This window comes from Lontra canadensis, unplaced genomic scaffold (assembly GCF_010015895.1).
Source record: "Lontra canadensis isolate GAN:19392208 unplaced genomic scaffold, GSC_riverotter_1.0 scaffold1, whole genome shotgun sequence".
Classification (NCBI taxonomy): Eukaryota; Metazoa; Chordata; class Mammalia; order Carnivora; family Mustelidae; genus Lontra; species Lontra canadensis.
Window position 1 is genome coordinate 94,195,798 of NW_022630995.1, and position 24,422 is coordinate 94,220,219.

The 24,422-nt window shown below is 36.3% G+C and overlaps 1 protein-coding gene across 18 annotated transcripts in view; it reads left to right on the forward strand.

Moving 5' to 3' along the window:
- Positions 1 to 21,603, forward strand: part of CAMK2D (calcium/calmodulin dependent protein kinase II delta) — a 335,597-nt gene extending 313,994 nt beyond the window's left edge. For 12 of the 18 annotated variants that reach the window (XM_032859036.1, XM_032859053.1, XM_032859073.1 and 9 more), the window contains 5 exons: positions 12,424 to 12,499; positions 16,357 to 16,451; positions 18,220 to 18,448; positions 19,888 to 19,983; positions 21,171 to 21,603. In XM_032859036.1, coding sequence (XP_032714927.1) covers positions 12,424 to 12,499; positions 16,357 to 16,451; positions 18,220 to 18,448; positions 19,888 to 19,954 — 467 coding nt within the window. In that variant the 3' untranslated portion in view covers positions 19,955 to 19,983; positions 21,171 to 21,603. Of the gene's footprint in view, positions 1 to 12,423; positions 12,500 to 16,356; positions 16,452 to 18,219; positions 18,493 to 19,887; positions 19,984 to 21,170 lie in introns of those variants that run through there. The other 6 variants (XM_032859177.1, XM_032859092.1, XM_032859151.1 and 3 more) reach the window with 3 other exon arrangements.
- Positions 21,604 to 24,422: the final 2,819 nt, after the last annotated feature.

The following is a 24,422-nucleotide window of genomic DNA, read 5'->3' on the forward strand; positions in this document are numbered from 1 at the left end:
AAAAAAAGAAAACCAATAATGAAAAAAATATAAAAAGGAAAAAATATATATATATTAGATAAATTAGTTAAAAAAGGTTAAAAAAGAAAAGGGTAAAAGTTTAAAAAAAATTTAGCAGAAGAAGAGAAAAAAAATTGAAAAAGAAAAAAAATTAAATTAACTTCAAGGCTTAAGAATCATGGGGAGAAAGCCATGAGTTCCGTGCTTTGCTTTCTCCTCCTCTGGAATTCCGCTGCTCTCCTTGGTATTGAAACTGCGCTCCTCGTAAGTGAACTTGGTCCTGGCTGGGTTTCTTGTTGATCTTCTGGGGGAGGGGCCTGTTGTAGTGATTCTCAAGTGTCTTTGCCCCAGGCGGAGTTGCACCGCCCTTACCCGGGGCCGGGCTGAGTAATCCGCTCGGGTTCGCTTTCGGGAGCTTTTGTTCCCTGAGCGCTTTCCGTAGAGTCCGGAGGACGGGAATGAAGATGGCGGCCGCCCAGTCTCCGGCCCGGAGGAGCCGAGAGCTCGGGGTCCCACTCCTCAGTGCGCCCTCAGGGAACAGCGTCCAATTGCTCCCGTCACCCTGGCCTCCAGCCGCGCTCCGAGCTCACCGAGCCTGCGACTGGTTCAAGGTAACCCCGAGCTGAGAGTCACTCCTCGGCTCCGTCTCTGTAGCCGGCTTCCCCGTTCTAATACCTGCAAGCTCTGCGACACTCAGACACCCCGATCCTTCTGTGACCCTGCGGGACCTGAGGCCACACTGGCCCCGCGTGGGCTTCACCCCGGTTAAGCCTCTGGAGCGATGTCCCTCAGCGGAACAGACTTTTAAAAGTCCTGATTTTGTGCTCCGTTGCTCCGCCGCTTGCCGGGAGCCGGCCCCAACCCCCGCGGTCTATCTTCCCGTCCCTTTGGATTCACTTCTCCGCCAGTCCTACCTTTCAGAAAGGGGTTGATTTTCTGTTTCTAGAATTGCTGTTCTTCTTCTCTTTGATCTCCCAAGAGATAATTTTTAAAGATGTTTCCTTTGGTCTGCCCTGCTGAACTCCCAAGCCAGTATCTCCTTTTTAGCTCAAAATTATTCTCTATGGAAGGTTCTTATTATTGTCTTAATCTCAGTTAACATAATATAGACTTGTATTTTGTAAGTGTGGACTGTTAATTACTCATCAGATAACCTGAATGGTGTCTTTGATGAATGTTCATAATTTGAATTCAATGGAAAAAGGCAAAGCAATATTATTCCCTACTCAAAAATACTGTATGCACTCTGAGTTACATTTTGTAATAATTTGTTAATTTATTATAATTTACATTTATAATACTTCCTAGAATAAATGGGAATGACAGTAATATGTTCTGAAATGTATGGTTCATAAATTTAATTATTACTGTGGTCACATTGGTTAAACCAAGAATAACTTTACTGGGTTTATAAAATTTGGCCAAGATAGTCCAACAAGTACTTTTACATTAATTTCCTAAGCTGAATTTAGCCTAGGATATCCTAGAGCTGAACTTTTAATATATAGTGCCAGTGTGAGGTATCACTTGAATAAAAAGCATTTGCTCTGAGAACTCACTTAAAAACTTCTGGTCTGATAGGATATTTTCACTTTTCCAAATTAAGCTTTGAAAAATGTAGTAACTAGTCACAGAAATGACTGTTGGTCCTACGAGTCTTACCAGTGTGATCTGTCAGATGCATGGGGACAACAGAAGAGTTATAGGAATTTACATCATTTTGTGAGAGGAAGTGTGTGTGTGTGTGTGTGTGTGTGTGTGTGTGTGTGTGTGAGAAAAGTGGGAGGTATGTGTAAACAATTTTCCTCTAAATCTAAGTAAGTTTTCCACGTTGTGACAAACCATTGTAAATTTATATCCAGACTGACTGCAACAATGCCTTTTCAATCCAGTGGTCTGGCATCTCAAAAGGCAACAATGGTCATCAAAGTTAAGCATATAGGTACATAAATATTACATTGAACTTTGGTCTTTGTATCTACAATGTCATAAACAACTGTATTATATAACTGACTTACCAAGAGAATTTATCATTATTCCATAATTTTCCAACTTTAAAAAAAGCTTATTTATGTTATTTGTCTTATAAGCTTGTTCCACTAGTTCCCTAATTTACTATTGATTATACATGCTCTAGTACTCTTGAATAATGTATGAGTGCAACTGGATTCTAGGATATGTTTTGTGAATTGGCCTCTCTTCCCACTTCATTGGACCTCATCTGCCCTTTCAGTTCTCATTTACAGATTCTGGAAGCTATGGATTGGATAATGATAGACTTTGTAATGAAAGCACAAGCTACTATTTTTGCAGCTGTTGAAAATGAGAATTAGCTAGAAAGTGTAGAATTACAATTACAGGAGATGGTGCTGCATATTTTTGGGTGGTAGTAAGATCTGTTGTGTTATCTTAGCAGTTTCATCAAAGGGAATGGTTCAAAATGGGACAAGCAGAAGTACTTAACACAAAAATGTGAAATGACATTCTTAGAGTTAAAATATCCATATAGTGGTAGGTGAGAAAAAAAACTGCTTTAACTTCAGTCTTACTGAGATAACACTGCTGTGAGAAGTATTGAAATATGACTAAGCTTGTGTGAACCTGGAGACAAGGAGAAAAGACTTTAGGTCAGCTGGGGCTCAATAAATGTGGAGGTAGAATAATATTGTATACTCTTACTATACTCTATTACTATAGTTAGCCAGTTCTTTCTCTAAAAGCAAATCCAAGGATATCACACTTCAGTTAATTATGGTAGGGTTTTATTTGTTTGCTTGCTTGCTTTTTATTTTTGGTTTTTGCAAAACAAAGATTTAAAATGGTTTTGTAGTATAGAGGACATGCTCTTAAGCTTTTCTTGCATTCTTGATCCCAGGGAGCACTCACAAATCTACCAGTTGAATTATTCAGGAAAGTGTAGTTATCAATAAACTTACCCAAGAATATATTGAATTCTCTTTCTTTGCTAAATACAAATTATATACTTTTTATATAGTAACAGAATAAGTTATTAAAAATAAAATATCAAGCTAAACAACAACAATAGAAACGGGGGGGAGCCTATTCTCATCACTGCACAGTCTTTTAACCCTTTGCAGTATTTTTTTTTCTTTTTTTTTTACTTCTGGCTATTCATACTGAAGGACAAAGCATTAATACTTTGACAATTACCTTGACCTGAAAGACACATGCTTTTTTTTTTTTTTGGCTGATACTATGTAAAATTGATTGAAGTGGTTAATTGGACTCATTATAATTTTGGGGTTTAGGGAAAGTTGAATTTCCTTCATATCAAAAAAACAAAAACAACTTTCCAAATACTTAAAAATTCTAAGTCTCATTGTCTCTTTTCCAAGTCTTACTATTTGCTTTTGAGAAAATAACTTTGTCACCTTAGTTCTGCAATGAAAGAGATACTCCTTGAGAAAGCTTAGTATTTCTTTTATCATTCAGTATAAACTTGAATGCCAGGAGACTACAAGTTTTTTAAAAGATATAATTGATATATAGCACTATATAAGTTTAAGGTATACAGTGTAATGATTTGACTTAGATATATTGTGAAATGATTACCATAATAAGTTTAGTTCAACATCTAAAATAGATAGCAAAAAAAAAAAAAAAGGTAAAGAAATGTTAAAAATTTTTTTCTTCTAATGAGAACACTTGGGATCAACTTCCTTAACAACTTTCACATATACCATCCAACAGTGTTAACTGTAGTCATCATGTTGTTCATTACATCCCTAGGACTTATTTACCTTATAAGTGGAAGTTTGTACCTTTTGACCACTTTCCTTCAATTCCCCCTTTCCCTATCCTGGTATTGCCTCTGGTAACCAGAAATCTGATTTATTTTTCTATGAGTTTGTTGTTTGTCTGATTGGTAGATCCCATATATAAGTGAAAGCATACTGTATTTATCATTCTCTGTATGACTTATTTCACTTAACATAATGCCCACAAGGTGAATGCACATTACTGAGGAGACTACAGTTTTAATCCTCAAGCAGCTGATGTGAATCTTTGAACTGGTTTCTTAAAATCTTTTTCTTCCATGTCATCATCTCTTAACTGTAAGTACTGTCACACCTATCTGAATCATACACATCTTAATACTAAAATACTCAGGGTGCCTGGGTGGCTCAGTCCATTAAGCATCTGTCTTCGGCTTAGGTTATGATCTTAGGGTCCTGGGATGAGTCCCACATCCATCCGGCTCCTTGCTTAGCGGGGAGTCTGCTTCTCCCTCTCTGTGCTCTCCCTCCCTCTCACTCCCTCTCTCAAATAAACAAATAAAACCTTTAAAAAAAATACTAAAATACTCAATGGTCTTCACAATGTTGTGCTATTTCTAGCTTAAGTTAGCTGAGGATTGAACAGTTATTCAGTTGCTTTTAATGTGGCTAGACTGAATTCTTTCATATAAGCAAATATTCTATATAACCATGTATAGTTTTTTAAACTCTAAAACTTTTACTTAAGCCATTTTTAATGAAAAACTAAATACACATCCCTTAACTTTTTAAAAAAATAGTAAATATGTTATTTCTTTTTTAGATCTAGAGTAATTTTAGGAATGACCTCACCATACATTATAACCCAATGATATCCTCACAAACTTTTTTAAAAATGTAATCCTATTTTCACATATACTAAATGACCCCAATGCTAGAGTTTTCTGTTTTTAAATATTTGCTAATCATTTATTGTCAGGTAATAACAACTTAACAGGACTAAGACTAATAGTATTTCTTCCCCCAATTAACATTTTATGCTTTGAAACTTTGAAACTTTGTTTTTTGTTTTTAAAGAACAAAGTACAAAGAGGATGTGAATTTTTTTTTTTTTTTTTTAAATTTTGAGGGCCTCTAGTGATTAAAGAGGTGAGTTGTTGATTTACTGAACAGGTGGCTTCTGGATAAGTGAGCTTTACAACAATTCTTGAATAGAAATTTGGTAATTTCCAGGTTTTAATTTGAATAAAATATTATAGATTAAACCAGTCAACTCTAAAGTTTTCTATGGGCTTGATTTTAAACGCCAAAATAATGGAAATTACTCTCCTAAATGTTAATACATCAAACTAGTGAAATAAAAATGAAATCACTAAGAAACAAGCTGTTAATTGCATAGGAAATGCCAGACAGCAGAGTTGATAGGCACCTTTTTCTATAAAACTATCAAGAGCATGAAAATAATCCTAATTTGTAGATTTGCCTAAGATAATAACTATTCCTAAGAGTTATTTTTGTTAATGGCAGCATGGAAAAAGACAGTAAAAACATGGGGCACTTTGTTTTGTGAAACTGGTATAATAATTAATTACAACGTTGGCCCAGTAATTCAGTAGTCAGTCACCTTGCCAGAGTAAGTTCAAAGTCACTTAGGTGGTTCGTTTAAGTTTATGATTTCAAAATATTGAATTAGGCACTGTGGGCTGGAAAGGAACATAGATTAGTGAGTTAAACAGATATCTCAGCCAAATAAAGCTCCAGCCCTGGCACAGCTTCTGACTTCGCTGGATGACTTGAGCAAGTCACTTAACCTCCCTGTCCTTTAAGTCTCTGCCCAATACCTCTGAGAAATGTAGAAAGAAGTTAAATTAAATAGAACTGTACCTATTGGCAAAAAGTAGATGAGTGGAGCACCTGGGTGGCTCAGTCAGTTTAAGCATCTAACTCCTGGTTTCAGTTCAGGACATGATCTCAGGGTCAGGAGATGGAGCCCTATCCAGGGCTCCATGCTCAGCAGAATCTGCTTGAGATTCTCTCTCTGCCTGCCCCCACCCTTGATCTCTCTCTCTCTCAAATAATGAAGTAAATCTTTTTTTTTAGGTGAGAATTGCTAATAAGCTAATATACCTCAAAAGGCTATAATTTTAATTGTGCAACTTTTGATCATTGAATAAGTTATTAACCTTTAGGCACAGTTCTCTAAAAGATTTCAGTGTGTGATACTCTGCTAACATTTTAGTAGAGATCAATTTGCGTCAATAAATTCAGTTCATTTCCTAGTCTAAGTCCATAGTAGGCCAGATAGCCTTCTGAATAAGGTTTATTATCAAGTAGTTTAATTTCAGCAAATTGGTTAATCCAAAATCCGTAACTACTGAAAAGCTCAAGCTTGAATAACTAGAACCTTTCTCTGTACTAAATTCCCTTGAAAAGAAATTACAAGTTTAAACATTGACTAGATATGCCTAGTTTCTCTTACTGGACCTATACAGATTACTCTGGCATCTAAAATACCATGGCCTCTGCTGATTCTGAGATATGCAAGATCCATGAGCGCATTTTCATTTAGCACCCTCACATTCAGACTGCTATCAGACATCATCATCATCACCTATATACTTGGCATTTATCTAATGTTTCAAAATGTACATAATATTTTATAGGCCTTATCTGTGTATTTATTCATATGTGCATGCATTTATAGACATTTACTCAGTGCTAGGCACTGAAGCTAGAAAACAGTCAAGTCCTGGGCAGAAATATGAACATCCTGTGGTGATGCTTTAGGAGGACCACAATACAACCAAAAAGCTGCAAATGGAGCCTAAGGAAAGGCTATAAGGAAGAGATAATTTTGGAGCAGAATATTGAAGATTTTCAGACAGAAGAGGGAGGGTTTCTGGAGAGGAAAGGCACAGCATTATCAAGAGCCAGGACCAGCTGAGGAAGAGTGAAGCCTTTGGTGAAGTTGTAGAATAGGTTCTGTGGGACTCCTGGGGGAAAAGAAGTATCAAGAGTCAAAGCTAGAAAAATAGAGTAGGGAGACCTTTCAAGAACAAAGAAGCTTGGGCTTGGCCTCTAGACGGTGGAGGAGAGGCATGGTTAGCTCTATTCTGTAGAGATGATTTTGCAACCGTGAGGGGTGGATAGTGGGAGGGTGTGGGATGTAACCTTGGAGCAGGAGGGGTTAGGAACAACTAAAAGCCTGAATCTGAGTAGTGGACATTAGGCTAAAGAGGAAGAAATGGATCTGAGAAAGATTTGGTTGAGTGAAGAGGACTGGTGATCAGCTATATGAAGAATTGAAAGAAAAGTGTCAAGGCTTTTGGTTTGGGCAACTGAGTAGATAATGTCCTCATTATCCAAGATGAGTGATACAAGAGAAGCAGTGGATTATGCAAGGGAGATACTTGAGGTCCATCTTGGGCACCCCTACTAGGTCTGAAATGCCAGGATAACCGGAGATGTTACAGTGCAGTTAGAAATATGAACTTGGGGACGCCTGGGTGGCTCAGTTGGTTAAGCAGCTGCCTTCGGCTCAGGTCATGATCCCAGCGTCCTGGGATCGAGTCCCGCATCGGGCTCCTTGCTCTGCAGGGAGCCTGCTTCTCCCTCTGCCTCTGCCTGCCATTCTGTCTGCCTGTGCTCGCTCTCTCTCCCTCTCTCTCTGACAAATAAATAAAATCTTTAAAAAAAAAAAAAAGAAATATGAACTTGGAGCCTAGAAAGGTTTAAGGTTAGTGATAGAGATTTGGCAGTCTTCATTAGGTGGTCAAAGGCAGAGAATAAGTAAGATTGCCAAGGACAAGCAAAAAGATGAACAGGCTGAGGATATATGTTGGGAAACATCATCATAGCTGATAATGAAAAATTATGACTTGTGGAGGACAGAATATGAGGACAAGACTGGTAAAATTGTGATCTCATTAGCAAAAGTGAGGAAATCAGAGAAGGAAATTTGATGTGTAGTTTTAGACAAGTTGAAGACTTTTCTTTCATCATCGTAGGCAACAAGACATGCTTCTTTATATCTGAATTGTTTCCATTTATCAATTATATATTTTTTAAAGGCTATCTGACCCTCACTAAAAAATGTATATGTTGGAAAGGCCACTGGATTGGGAATCAGAAAGTGCTTGAGTTTGTTCTGGACCATTATTCATTCAAATATTTATTAAACATGTACTATGCTAGATATTGGGTTGCAGAGGTAAGGTATCTGTCCCCATGGAGCTTACAAATAGAGAAAATGTAATCAAATATACACAAATAAATATGTAAATACATGTGTACTAAATGATTTTAAACAGCAGTTGTAGGATATGTGTGAATTTAAAACATAGAGATCAAGATCTCTCCTAAAATGAGGGTCAGGAAAGGCTTTTTTTGAAGAAACAATAGTTGAGATTTGATTAAAGTGGAAGCAGAAATAGGGGACAGTTTTCCAAGAAGAGAGGATAACATATACGAAGGGCTGACAAAAGAAGGAAGCATGGCCATTTTGAATTTCTGAGAGTAGGCTATATGGATAGATTGGAGAGGATAAAGTAAAAGAGCCTTTGAATGGGTCTGGTGAGATGGGAAGTGTCTAGATTATTGAAGATTTCATAAGTCTCCAGATATTTATTCTGGACAAGAAGTGGTGGGTGCTTCTACCAGAGTGGTAGTGAAGAAGGAACGAAGTAAACTAATATGTAAGACATTTTAAAAAATAAAATCAGCAGAACTTGAAAAATTAGTGTGGGTGGGGTGTGGGAGTCAAAGACAAATCTCAGGGTTTTTTCTGGTTTGCACAACTGGATGATGATGTTGCCATTTTACCAAGAGGGAGATCCCTGGAAAAGCAACTAGATTTGTAGGGGAGTAGGAGTTCATAAGCTCAGTTTAGGGTATGCTGAGTTAAAGAAGCATTTGAAATATCCAGGTGAAGATTCCAAAATAGGCATTGACACACAGATCTGAAGGAAAGGACTAGAAAAAAGGAAGCAACAAGGCAGGAGTCATTGGACCATAAATGGCAATATAAAATACTGGTGTGGACAGGATCATAGGGATAACAGTGTCTGTGGAGAGGAGGGCCTCAAATCAAACCTTTAAAAGGAATTAAAACATATAAAGTCCAGGTAAGGAAAGATAACATAGCAGATGAGAGTGAGTTCATGTGACCACATAATTAGTAAGAAAAGCAGGAAGAAAGTGAGTATTTCAGGAAGGAGGGAAAGAGTAATCAGCAAACACTGTGCCTTTGGGCAGTGCCTATAATCTGCTTGTTTACCTGTTAAACAGGTAATGTTTGTCTGCATATCTCAGATCATTGTTGATCAGATCTGATATTGTTGATCTGATCAGATAAGATCTGCTAATGTTTGAGAAATGTTGAAATCTGTCATTTTTATTATGTAATCATTCTCAGTTCCCAGGGCTTCTTGTTTGGTTGGTTGGTTTTTAACACTGGGACCATTCAAACTCTTATCTTACTCTTCCAGGCCTCTTTAGAACAATGAAAGAGCCAAAAAGATAGGAATTTGAACATGAAAATATTCCTAGTTCTTTTGCGTAGTTGCATGGAAGCAATTATATTCAGGATCTGGAGCGTCTCTCCCACTTACTTTTCTCTCCTGCGGTTCCCCTAGACACCTGGAAGTCCCCAGAAACTATTTTGGGACTTGTGGGTCAAGGCTTGAGTGCCTCCATTCTGTAAATAAAACCACTGGGTCATCAGTTCTCTGTGATTAAAGTGCTGGCTAAGGATGGAAAAACTTTTGGTATTCAGAGGATGCTGTATTGGTACACTCTTCCTTCATCTTAAGGGTTAATTAGTGACACATCACAAGCTGTCCCCACTTTGACTTCTGGAGTGGTCATTACTTAATCTTTTCAAAGACGGAAGGCCAGATGATAGGGGCCTCTTCCTGCAGATCTTAGACATCCAGTCACCTAGGACAGTGATTGTCCTTTACCCTCACTGCTGAAAAGTAGAGCTAACTGGCACCAAAACCTCACTCTTCCTGTAGGTCACTGTGGCAATAGTCTCAACCACAATAGACTACTGTGTACAAATGATTCATTTCCAGACTTCTGCTTTCCTTTAAAGAGTCAGCTGTCATGTGCTGCCTGTGACTCATTCAAGCTCCTTTGCCCCAGGGAAATAAGCACTCTCAAGATTCCTGAGTTCCAGGCTCCTCCGAAGCCAAGATAGTCATGTTGTTTTTATGATGGTGCAGCACAGAAGCATTCTCACTAATTCCCACATGCTCTACTGCCAGTTAAAGGACCATTGTTTCTGAGACTAAGAACTAAGAGAGAAGGGAATTTGTGTTGCTTTGATTATGCAGGCCAAAATTAAGCCAGTTGTAGCATATAAATTATTAAAGAGCTGGTAAGTATTTCCACAGTGATTCAGAGGGTGAGAGATGGCCATACATATACTTGATATTTTAATTCCATATTTTGCTTATCAGGGAATGCAGAGACTTTTGGAAATTTCAGAAAGTGACCTTGAACTCTTCAAACTCAGTAAACTGTGTTTGCCTAATGAAGCTCTACAAAGGGCACTGATCTTATGTTTGTTTTCCCCCTTCGTTTTAAAAAATTGACATGGTTTTCTAACCTGTGGTTTTTTACTTAGCAAACTGAGAAATTTAGTAGTTTTAAATAAGGATTTAATATTGACGAGGAAGTTTTGGTAGTCACACTTTCTTAATCTCATTTCCTGAGCACCATCTCACCAACATCCTTTCTATTCCAGAATCGGGTCAGCTGTCATGCATTTTTGCCAAATGTTCATACTGTTGAGGCCAGAGACCAATGAATCACTTATTGCCAAACTAAATTAAGCTAAAATGTGCCATTGGCAGCATCTCTCTTACAGAATTATTCCCTGCTACTACTTGTGTCAGTATATTTTGGATGCTTGGATATATTATATTCATAAATCAAATGAACAAAGGCAAAAAATGTTTTAAATGTGTGTAGGAGCTAAAAAACCTTATGTTCTTTCCCCCCCAATATAAATGAAAGCTAATTATGTAACTAAATGTCAAATCTAGTCTATATAGTGATTTTTAGATACTATCAACCTTGACATTATTGGCAACCATTTTATGGACAAATCATATTTTATAGTTTAGTCTCATATAGTATAAATGAAGTCAAGTTCGGTTTACTGGATATTTATTTTAAATAAGGAATATCATAACCTGGATAATGTGAACATTTAATTTTATGGTTAAAACCTGTTTAATGAAGATCTGTTTCATTGAAAATACATACTGGTTGCCTTTAATCAATAACAAACTAAAACCAAGCTTTTTCTATGATGAATAGCAACTTCACTAAGATAGAATGTATAGAACTTTTTGTGACTCTCCCAGTTTATTTCCAGTGATTTAAGGAAATTTCACATTGTTCTTAAAGCAAAACTCGGAAATTTAATTTTTAAAAATTTCATGAATTTCATTAGTAACAGAATAGTATTCTGAAGTCAAAAGATTATCATTAATAGCAATTGATCAAATTCACAAACTTATTGAGCATCTCTTTTATTAAAGACATTGGAATAGGGGCGCCTGGGTGGCTCAGTGGGTTAAAGCCTCTGCCTTCGGCTCAGGTCATGATCCCAGGGTCCTAGGATCGAGCCCCACATCCCTGCTCAGTAGGGAGCCTGCTTCCTCCCCCACCCCCCGCCTGCCTCTCTGCCTACTTGTGATATCTGTCTGTCAAATAAAATCTAAAAAAAAAAAAAAAAAAAAGACATTGGAATAAAACTTAAAGGATACCAAAATAATAATAATAATAATAATAACATCCCCACCATCACCTCCCCACACAGGGAGCTTTTAATTTAACAGAAATGTAGTTACACAGTGAACAAAGTTTAATAAGAATTTAAAACCAGTAATTTAACTAAAGGTGTCATGGTATATAGCATATGCTTAATTACCAAATGAGTGATACACTATAGGCATTCAAAAAAGGCAAAGAACACTTGCAGTTGTAATCAGAGAGGAATTTACAGGAATAGGTGGGATTTGAGCGAAGCCAACTATTAATAATTTTACCAATTGTGGGCTAGAAATAGAAACAAAACGTGTTTGGTGTTGGAGTGACAGCTCTGTGGGGCAGCTTCTATCTAATTATCTGCCTACATCCACATAGTGATTCATATGTTTGTTTTCTAGTTCACAATTTACTGAAGGCCATTTGTCTAAATATGATGGCAGTTACAGTGTTGGCACCCCCTTTTGTAGAGTTGATTGGGCTGAAGTGTAAAAAATATACAAAGTGTCTCATTGTAAAAGATCATCTATGCTCTGAAGATAGACATTTTTTAATATTCAAGAGAAAAAACATTTACAAACTCAAGTTGATAAAGGTAACGAGAACTTATTAAAAAAAAATAGTCTTGAACTTCAGGTGCCTGAGGGTCCTGTTAAAAAATATAGATTCTGAATCTGTAGGTCTGGAGTAGAACCTGAGAATCTGTGTGTCCATCAGTTTCTCTGAAGAAGTAAATGATATGATCTCTGCACTGTGAGCAGCAAGATCACAGAGAGAATAACACCACAGTTCAGGGAGGGCTATGTCTTCAACAGTAAAACCCCATTGAAGGAAAATAGCAATATTGTTAGAGTTTTGTGAGAATAAAGGACAAAAGTCACATAAAATGCTCTATCTTTGCCTTTAGCACGAAAGCAAGAAATTATCAAAGTCACTGAACAACTGATTGAAGCCATCAACAATGGAGACTTTGAAGCTTACACGTGAGTAGAGGCACACTTACTTTGCTTTCATGCATATGACAAAATATTTTCTATGTGAATGCGTTCTTCAGTGTACCAGAATTCGTGTATATTTAACCCCAGGTTGATGTTAGCAGTAGTTTTATTTCAAGGTATAAATTAAGTGTCCCCAGAGGAGAAATAAATGTAGGATCGAGAGAGGAAAGACAAGAACTTCTCATAGCAGGACTGGGGCTTTCTCTGGCAATTTATAGACTTGTAATCACCAGCACCTCTGTGTGGGGAAGGCATTCCAGGCAGAGCATCCATGAGAGCAAAACTATGAGAGAGAAAAGCACAAAAAAAGGCATTTTGTTTTAAGAAATGTTTTGCCTCAAACTCTGTTAAGGTTCTGGGACAGAGAGAGAGAGAGATCAGGAGGCAACGTAAGGCAGCCTTCTTCCTCTTCAGCCAGTATACCTCAGCTCTATCTCCATCTCTTTTATGAGTTTGTTTCTTAGGTAACAATTTATTTGAAGGAAGGTCCAAATGCTTAGTTTATGAACTACTGGATCATAGAGTGTATAAAGGAAATTACTCCAATCAAATAAAAATAAAGCATTCAAATAAATAGGGCATGAAGGCTTATTTCACAAAGTATGTGGGTCAATAAGCTAGCTGTTTGGGTGAAGATTAAAAAATCAGTCTAAGCCTTCCCCTTACTCCATACAAGTGAGCTCCTCTTGAATGAAAGAGTTAAATGCAAAAAAGAGATTGAATTTGATCTCTGATTGGAATAATTTTTCTAAGTTTAAAAGCAAAGGAAATAATCACAAATGAGAAGATAAAATGATTAGGCAACCCAAATAGATAAAACTTGTATACTTAAAAAAAAAAGCCAAAATAATAATTTTAAAAAGCCAAAATTTGCAAATTTCAAAGCAAGAGCATTTTTTGCCCATCAGTTCAGCAGGGATAAGAACTGCTGACAACCAACGGGGTGCAGATCCTGCAGGACTATGGTGACTTTCCTGGATGGGGTATAAATAGAAACAAATCTTTAGGTTAGTTGTGGTGGCAGGAGTTGGGGGGACATGTAGCTCATATATACCAGAAAGCATTTATGAAGTTTCAAATTGTTTTAGCCCTCTAATTTTACTTATAACAAAAATGTAACATGGTGTGGATTTTTAATGTAAAGCATGGATAAAAATTATAAACAAACATTTTTTGAAGCAGCATTCATAATAGTGAAAAATTGGAAACATCTGTCCAACATTAAGGTAACCAGTAAGTAATATGTGGTACATTTGGTACAGTAGATGTTTTTGCAGTTTCTGGCACTCTGGCAAAATGCTTATGATATAGTCATGGATGTCCATTAATTATTCCAGCTACAATTTTAAAAAAGCATTAAAAATGGAATGAGATATGCCCAATTGGTTTTAAAAAGGATAAAAGAACATTGCCTTGGGAAATGCAATTATATGTGAAGTTTTGTTGTTTTTTTTTCCCCAATTTTATGTAAGGTATTTCTTTTTTCATCAGTTACAAAGAGTCAAATATAAAATAATGGAAAAGAGTAATTGAGGGTAAGAATTAAATCCAAGATTGCTACTTATAAATTGTATATGTGCATATAGATGCAAACACATGCATATACATATGTATTTGTATCAACTATTTAGCATGATTTAAAATAAATACCTGAACTGAAATAGTACAAAATGAAGTTTGAAAGAAAACTATGTCAGAGACCAGAGTTCCCTTTTCAACAGTTGAGAAGTCCGTGCCATAGAACCTGCTCTTTTATCCTTTTTGCTGATAACTTTGTTAGACCAATAGGATTCTCTAAACATGAAAATACTCTTTAAAAATATATATATTTTTTGGTACTAGTATTCTCCTGTGGAATAGTAAAAAGTGTGTTTTGGTGGGGGTGGTAGCCAGGCAAAACTGGGATATTTCCTATCTTCTCCAACAGTTCAATGTAAGGTGTTTTAAATAATGCAATCCCTTGGAATTGCATCAGTTTGCCTATGGAGGCCTGTAATCTGGCCTGATGTTGCTGATAATCCAACAGGACCTTCCACTTGGGAGCTTTCTGGATGATAGGATACATTGGTGAAGTCCTTAGAATACCTGTTCAGAGCATGTGTGCCACACACATACATCAAGAGGCAGCTTTATGAATCCTTTATTAATCCAAAGCCTATGACAGGCGATAAATGCATACATACATAGGAGAGAGAAAGAACAGATTAACAGGTTTTCAGATCCGTTGACTCTTTTGATGGTTAGGTAAAGAGATCAATCATGGCACAGTGATTCTCAGATGATTTTAGTGCCAATATATGGTAGTAAAAAATTTTGATTCACCAATGTTGACAACCAAAAATCATATTTATAGAGGAAGTAGTAGCCCCTGGCAGAAGAAATTCCATTACTGTAGAAACAGTGCTCTTCCCATTTGCTTCTTAGAGATTATATATATTTGACTTTGAGCTTGGTAGTACCTGCCCACCAGCAAGTCTAAGGCAAAATGTAAAATGCCTCCCCACTACACCGGCTACCCCTGCTTTTAAGGCTTTTTTTTTTTTTTTTTTTTTTTTCCCCAACACAAAGGATAATCACTGGTTTGTTGTTCGATTTTTAAAGTATTTTCTACTTTTAAAGTTTTTCTTAATATCAGTTCCACATTCTATGAACAATATTGCAAAGAACCATAGTGAGCTGGCCTTTTGAAACTTGTATTTCTGTTGAACAGTTAAAATGTTTTACCTCCCCAAAGGGGAATGTTTTAGATGTAGCCCCAAAATAGTCCCAAATCCTCTTATCTACTTTGTAAACTTCCACTAATTTGTCAAATCCAGATCTTCTGTCACTTCCTCTGAGAAGCCTACCTTGATCACCACAAGCCCAAGGAACTGTTTCCCCCTTTGTTTCCATGGATTTACATGCATACCCAGTGCTCACCAGATCAAACGACTAACCATTATTCCCCAGACATACTCACACTACTATGCTATTGTCATTGCTACCCTCCTTCTTCCTACCACCTACCACACATTCGGACAATTCCTACATATTCCTGAAAGCCCAGCTCACATTTTTTTTCTCTTAAATCTTCTCTGTCCCATATGTAAGTAATCTGGTTTTTAAGCACTTTGTATTTATTTCTATTTGTCTTAATTGTTGCATTGTAATTGTTTCAAAAAATATCTGCTACATCGTAGGTGTTTAACAATTCTTTGTTGAATGAATTTCTCCAAAGAAAGTTTTAAAATGTTGCATCTCTTTATTGAATTACATTTCTAGGATTAAAAAGAAAACTAATTTGTACATTTTATTAATTTTATTTTAAAAGTTCAATAAACTTTGAATACAGCTTTTCCAGGAAGTAAAGGATGTGACACATGCCTTCAAATCAACAATATGGATACTTGACAGGAATGTAGAAGGTTAATTTGTTCCAAATTATTTAATGTCAGAGACAAAGTTGGTTTTGTATGACTTGGAGAGTGTATTGGACTTAGTATTTAAAAACTAAGAGAAAAACTGGAGTAAGACTAGAAAATTCACCTTGGAAATATGAGAAAGCAGAAATTTTTAAAAAAGAGAGATTCCTAAAGTAGTATAGATTATCATCTGCTGTAACTTGCTATATTATCTTTCAACATCAGAGTTCTCTGCAAAATGCTTTTTTAGCATTTGCTCCTCAACGTACCTTACCAGGCCTGTGAAAGAAATTTTATATTGTTAGTGTTTTTTTAGAAGAGACTCCTTCACAGTTTGATAAATAAGAGTGGATATGTGGGAAACAAAATGTATTAACTCATGTATTGGTTATTTTAATTATATTTTTGGTTTTTGTTGTTGTTGTTTATTTGTCCCTACAGGAAAATCTGTGACCCCGGCCTTACTGCTTTTGAACCTGAAGCTTTGGGTAATTTAGTGGAAGGGATGGACTTCCACCGATTCTACTTTGAAAATGGTACATTTATTCTAAATTTAATAACATGCCTTTTCCAACTTCTCTTTGAATTTCTCCCAGATTTGCAGTTTTCTTTGCTGTATTCTACAATGAGAATTTTCACCTTAGTCCAGCATTTTATATCATAAAATTTTCTGTATTTGAAATTTTTAAAAAATGACAAGCTTAAAAGCTTTGGTGTTTTGAAAACTATCTGATTTATAAAAGGTAATGTTGATTGAATATACCCCATATAAGTCCCAGTAAATGTATAAGCTGTAAAATGAATCACCAAAAAAGTAAGTTTTCATAGAACATTGTGTATATTTGAAAAAATAAAAGACACCACAGCATGTCAGAATATTTGACATAAAGGAATGCTTTCAAGTATATTTAGTGCTCATTTTCAAAGTAAAATATACATGAAAATGAGTGATCAGGTAAAATTTCAGTTGCCATTAAAAGAATTTTAGTGGTCTCAGAGCAAAGAGCCACACAAAAGAAACTCCTGCAGAAATCCTTGAGGTCATCAAAAAAGAAGTAACCTAGAAATTCCTTTTATCCTCTTTTCCTTATGCCTAAAGACTAGGTATTGTGTTTCATTTGCATGATGGAAAGAATGAATTCACCTCTTTTCAGTGATATCTTGGTAAATTAAGTGTATTAATGATTAGGATAATCAAGCTCAGTTCTAATAATTATAAGCATTAGCACGAATGTCTGCCTTGGCATGGGTTTTGCTTTTTTTTTTTTTTTTTATTCACTGGGCATTTGCGAGACAAAGAATTACATGGTAAATTGGCCTTACAAAGCTTCAGTAAATTTTCTCATCCTCATAATGTTTCTTTCAGTTGGTTCTCCATTTACACCATCTCATCTCCTAGTAAAAGAATAATTAACCCATTAAATATTTAACTTACTTCAACACAAACTATGTATCATTACTTACCATAAATACATATTCTTCGTAGTGAGGTATTCTTCTGTATATGATTGTGACACTGAGTAGTTTACTCAGATATCCTCTGAGAATAGGAAGCTGGTTTGGACAGCAGGTAACAACAGTTCAGGCTGTGATAGTGATCTAAAAGAATGACATCAATCATCATTTGCACTAAATCTTCACATCTCTTGATCACTGAATAATTAGAATGTGTAGCTATTGTCAAAACACCTAAGGCTAGAACCTGCAGAGGGCTGACTAATCAAAGATTGAACTAAAGAATCAGAACCAGGCTAGATGACCAATAACCAAATTTTGGATTTTCAGTGGATGACTACCACTGGACTATTATGAAGTAAAGGAGTCACAGGATGAAATAGGAAAACAAATTCATGCTATGGCCAGTTTTTTCTTGTTTTGGAAACCATTATCTGCATATTTTATACTTGTTATATTTCCCTTGTTCCATGTACTTCACCAACTAACAAAAACGAACAAGACCATAGGATATCCTGTCACCTGCTCCCTGCATCTGGGCCAGGCCTTCTCCCTCTGTTTTTGTATCATGGCTTCTGTTTCTAACCACTTCCCATTGTAAATAAATACATCTCCCACCAAAGTTTCCAAAGTGACATTTAAATTCGCTATAAAGGGAAACACAGAAAATAATGACTATCTACTTTTGTTTTTTCTCTTTTCCTTTATACTTTGCCAGGGACTCAATTAGTGCAAACAATTCACAGTTGAATGAATGAATGAATAGCATTGCGTACATTAGCCCCAGGTGAAGTTACTGGTTTTGATTTACTTTATGCAGAAACTATTTTTCATGTTATTCTCTTTCAGCTTTGTCCAAAAGCAATAAACCAATCCACACAATTATCCTGAACCCCCATGTACACCTGGTAGGTGATGATGCTGCCTGCATAGCATACATTAGGCTCACACAGTACATGGATGGCAGCGGAATGCCAAAGACAATGCAGTCAGAAGAGACTCGTGTGTGGCATCGCCGGGATGGAAAGTGGCAGAATGTTCATTTTCATCGCTCTGGGTCGCCAACAGTACCTATCAAGTAAATATTTCCAGGCTGTCAGCTTCTTTGTTAATATACCCATGGTCAGCGTTTTTTTACTTATTCCATTGTTAATAACATGATATATGTTATTTAATGCTAGCAGTCAGTTACATAGGTGGGAATGCTCAAGGAAAAACAGATTGTAACAGTAGATAGATCAGACCAGCTGTTTTTGTGTTGAAACACACACAGTAGAAACTGGAGGATACCCTAGCAAGCGGGCTTCTTTTTGTTAAATCATGTAATGAGGCAAACTGACTTCATCGTCACAATTGGCAGAGGAAGGTGAAGAGTTTCTAAAGTGGCTAATATAGTGTCAGTAACTTTATAGATTATCTACTGGGCTCAGTTACGGATATTAGAAGAAATTTATACACATAACATTTAAAATACAAGTAGCAGGTACCTCAGGGTCTTCCTCCCTATGCCACTTTACCTCAGACGTTATGTCTGCTCTTTCAGCCAGTAATTGGAGGAATACTTATTGTACATCTCCTAGGTGCTTAACTTGTACCAGATAAAACACAAGGTAAAAGTTATATTCTAGTTTAGAAAAAAACTTAAATTCTACTTTAGAAAGCAAGTTATCACTGACACCAAAGAAAAATTATGAGGTTCATAATTTCAGAGTAGAATGGAATGAATGACCAATGTAGCAAATTGTTAATAACAGTTTGGAAGTATACCTTGTGTAGAAGATATCACTTAAGACCTTGTCCAGCATTCCAAGTGGCATTTGGAGACCTGGAACAAATAAATGGTAGAGAATCAAGGAATAGCAGAAAGATATGACAATGTCAGGATGTAGTTTCATATGGTAGAGGAGTATAGGTAAGGAAGACTAGCTCCAACTGGAGTAAAGGGGAATATTAAAGGGAAATAAAGTTGCATAAGTGAAGGGATGAGATGAAAACAAGAAGGGGAATTTAGACTCAGGTTCAGCGCACTGCTGATCTCATTCCAAATTCTCTCACCAGAATCACCTGTAATATTTGGGGGGTTGGTGGGGAGTGGGATGGGAGAGTCAAATTTATACAAACAGCCATTCAACTCCAAAGAATCTATCAAAATTTCTTAGTTTAATAACATACCACAGTGGTTTTCAAAGGCCTTCTCTATAGCCTTAATAATTAGATATCACTGTTGGATTTGTAAAAAGTAGATGAAGGGAAAAAAGATAGCTATTATTTTGAGAATGAATTCCAGCATATTAAGAGAATGACAAAAGGAATATAATAATGAAGACACCCATGTTTGTGTGTTTTTTACCCCAAAGAGGTACAGCACTAATTGCCAGTTAATATGGAAGGGATTACATTCATACAGTACTATAGGATTAGGTTTTTCTGCAATTCCCTGAAGTGTTTATGGGATAGAGCCTATTTAAGAAAACTTCATTTTATGCCAGGTGGCTTAAATGGGGCTTCTCTTAATAGGCCATCCTGTATTCCAAATGGGAAAGAAAACTTCTCAGGAAGCACCTCTTTGTGGCCAAACATCTAAGGCCTGAAAACCATTCACATATGGGTCTTGTAAGTAACATCCTGCTCCATGATACGTTGTGAATGGAGCTAATGACTAAAAAGCTGCATGGCTGTTTTTTCTTGCCTTTACGGATATTTTCTTTTGCATTATATTTGATGGAAAATATAAAAGGTCTTTGAAAACTTAAAGGATTTTTGCATGAGCTCTTGAGTCTAATGTTCAGCCTCGTTTTATAGCATAACCCTTGTTTTAAAGGTATTAAGTGCTGAGAAGAGCCTCCCTTCAGCATATGGATCTTGGCATTTTCGGATATCCTGGAATTCCTCATCGGAAGTCCAGTCTGGGTCAATTCAGACAACTCTCAATTATCCAGACCTAATATAAGTCAAGCTCTAGGATTTTTTTGGTCTCTGTTTTTCTAGAGGTAGTCATTTGTGTTACACACTGGGCTAAGGTTAATATATTAAATTAATTTGCTATGCCTGACTAACTATAATGGGATTTGACTATGAAGACAGGCCACAAGAGGAAGTCAAGCCGAAATTTAAAACTTACATAGTGGGTAATTCCAGAGGATAATTGAAAGTTGACTGTAAATTCATGCCTGTGTTGTTTTTTAAGATTTGTTTCTTAACTTGGATTAAGATTCAGATATGTGTGCTAATATTGTGAATATCTCCTCCACTCAAAGCACTGAACCTTGTCAGAGCTTTTAAGAAATAGTGCTCCCTGCTGTTGGATTAAAAAACAGAAAGAGACCTCCAATTAAATAATAATATGTTTTCCCTACTTTTGAGGCTGTATTCCTCATTAAATGGACTTCCAGGTTTAACTTCCCAAGGAGTCTAAGAAAAATGACAAAAGCTAAGAATGCACTTAAACTTCTCACTCTTTCAAAAAAATGATATGTTTAGTAAACATGAATGCTTACAATGCATATTCAAGTTCAATAATGTGATTGAAGCCTGGGTTCCTGTTTCTATTTTCAGCTTAGCTCTGTGTGGACAAGTTGATAGATAACTAATATTGTTTCCTATTTTAATATTGTCTCTGTTTAAGATTGTGTATTTCATCTTTTAATGATCACAAGCAAAGATCTTTTATACAGTTGTATTTTTGATCTATTAATTTAGCTGAGTTACAAAACTATAGCCTGGTCACATCTTTGGCAAAACAATTTGACAATATTTTGTAAAACAATATAACTTATTTCTCGCCCCCCCCTCTCTTTCAGCTAAATATCAACAGTGCCACTTCTGCATTCTCTGTTCTCAAGGCACCTGGATGGTAACCCTGGGCCGCCCTCTCCTCCTCTTCATGCATGTTTCTGAGTGCATGAAGTTATGAAGGTCCTACGTGTAATGCATATGTGATGCACCATCTTGTCATATATTCCTTCCTATACATTGTTTACACTTGCACTATGGGGATGTTCCATGCAAACTTCAATTACTGTTGGCAAACAATAGGGGGAGGTCAGACAAAAAAAAAAAAAATCCACAATATTCCAAGTACAACCTACTCATCAAGTTTCTGTTTATGCCAAGATACAACAGACTTCAAAATTATTCTCTGAATGACAATTTGTAAGAGAAATGTAAATTTTTAAAACTCTTTGCTGTTAATCAGTTTTGGGCTTATTTAACAAAAAGCAAAAAAAAAAAAAATATATATATATATATATATATATATACCTTCAGTTTTGTGGTGTGATCCTGGTTGAAATTGCTGTCTAACAAAGTAGGTTAATATGTGGGTAAAATCACTCATGAATGTGGAAATGAGAATCAGTTGATTTGCTACCATCTAAAGTCATGTTGTTTTTGGTCAAACTGTAAACTGGAAAAATTCACATAATTTATGAGTGATCGCTTTAAGATATATTTACACTTTTGGTGAATTCACTGAGTTTCGTGTTCCTTTCTCAAATATGTGCTCTCTTTTCTCCATTTGCTCTTACTCGTTGCTGTTTGCTTTTTCTCCATCCTCTTCTGTCTTTTCTCACACACTACAAGACAGAAAGGAAAGTGAAATTTGCATCATGGAAGTAACTAAACTAGCACTTTTGATCATCTTCCGGACCCACAAAAACGTCAAGATTTTAAAGTCTTCTTATTCTACTTCGGCTCTAGTTTGGACATAGGGATCCTAGGTCAGCGGTATTAGAATTGCTTAAATTTCAGGTAAAAACAGTGAGGTTCCTAGTGTCCCACCAGCTGGGGGGACTGGCAAGAATACCAGGTTGTAGTGCATCAGGGTTTCCTGTACACACACTTAGTTCTGCCTGGTGGGGAGGGGCCCCTCCTGCTCCACCAGCAGGGCTAGTTTTCTAAAGTCAGAGAGGCTGGCGAGTGATTTCCATTCTCATAAGTGTTTAGAACTTGATCTCTGTGGCTTGTGCTTTCTTAGCTTCTCTCTTGTGTCAGTAACATTATCTCCCTCTGAGGAGTTCAGATTTTCCAGTTTAAAAAGAAAAGGGAAATGCCCAGATTTTCTTTGTGCTTCTCATTTCTCCTTTGTTTATTCAACTCCTATAAGGCTGTTTTTCTTCCCTGAAATGCTTTATAGTGCATGGTATCTTCATCAGCGTTATTTTAATAATAGTAATTCACAATCTTCAGAATCCTATTTTTAAAGCAGAAGCAAAAAACTAAACAACCCTCCCTCTTTCTCTCATTTCACCTTTCTGTGTTAACTAATCACCTTAGATATTGTTGCTAGTGGATGTATGGTAGATGGATTGAAGCTTTTCTGATAATTACACGATTTAAAAATATATATTTAAAATAAATATATACAGTAAATGTATTGAGCCATGTTAACCTGCCAATGAGATCTGTGAAAAGTAATGGCCTCGTTTTTCCCTTTTTGATTTCTTTTACCTTTTTGTGAACTGGCTATACGTGGCATACATGTATTTTAAAAATAATAGGTATAGAGTGGTTTTTTTTTTTTACACTTTTAACTTAGCATGTGGTGTTGAAGTATTACCATAGATCAAGTTTGTCTTCCGCACTAAGATGTGAGGAAATTGTGATTTGTTCTCTCCACCACAACTGAATTACACATTTATTATCTTCTATCATTTTGAAACACTGCAGTTTACCATGGGACACTGTATATATTTCTTGCCATAATGGTAAATGACTGATTGATATATTTAAGAGTTAATAAATTTGTGATTTCTGCTGACACTGTGTCCATCTTTTTTTTCTTGAGAATAGGTACTATATGCATGCATGATGCTGGCTAATGCCAACAGCAACGTGTCCTGCTATGGTCTCATTAGTTCATAACAGTTTACCTTTGATGTAAAGATAAAGGCAGTTTACTATATGCACAAAATAACAAACTCTGCTGGGAAGATTTTTCTGAGAACAAAATAGTTAAAAACAAGAGTCCTAAAATTTCTAAATATGTCCTCCAGTCCATCCTTCAGTGGCTGCTAGGGTATAATCTAAATCTGACCGTATAACTCTTCAGTGTTATCTTCAGTATACAGGCAAGCACCTTGTCTCCTGCTACTCCTCAACTTGAACTTGAATGTACAGAAGTACAACATCTTTCAATTTACTGCAAGCATCATGCATCTATTTATGCTTTTATTCTTTCCCTTACTACTTCTTCAACCTAATTCTTACTCATTCCTAAAAATCCAATTTAGAAAATCATCCATTTGATTAAACTTTCCTACACCCTGCTCTAAGCTTGTTCATCCTCTCCATATAGTGTAATTTGGGTATAATTCTCCTGCCAGCCATGCAGTTTTGAAAATATATCTTTGTGTCTCCTCTACTGGATGGAGTATAATGGCTCTAGAGGTAAGAACTGTGGGTTCATCTTTATATCTCTAAACTCCAAGAGGGCCAGGAAGGGAGAAACCGTTAATAGTTTTGGACTGTTGGCCAAACCGTGAATGGGAATGTCAGGATACAATCGAACACTCCTGGGTTTAATGTTCGGCTCTGTTGCTGTTGTCTTTGACACTCTGAGCATGGTGCCTCTTCTTTCTGAACTTTAGTTTCTGTATTTGTAAAATGAGAACAAACATACCAATTTTCTAGGGGTATTGTGAGGAGTAGAGATGATGGGTACATAGTACCTAGAGTAATATTTGGTAGATAATATTAAATGGTAGCCACTGTAACTGTCATAATCACTGATACCAATACTCCCATTGTTCCTTGCTCAGGGGAGGGGAACACTCTTGTTTTATGGGCTGCTTTCTTTATGTAGGTTTATATTGCTGATATTCATTTCAAATATCTCAGCGGGAAGAGGAGAAATACTGAATAAGGTAGTAATCTCGCCGAAAGCAGAGAAATGGCATGAAATAAATCAATATATTCTAGGAAAACTCTCAAGGAATCCTACTCTTAAGTAACTGAAATTCTGAATCCTTGTATAAGTAATCATATATAATGTAAGGGTAAACATAGATGGCCCAACACTTGAGTGATTTCATTAAATAAAATTCTTGATATCT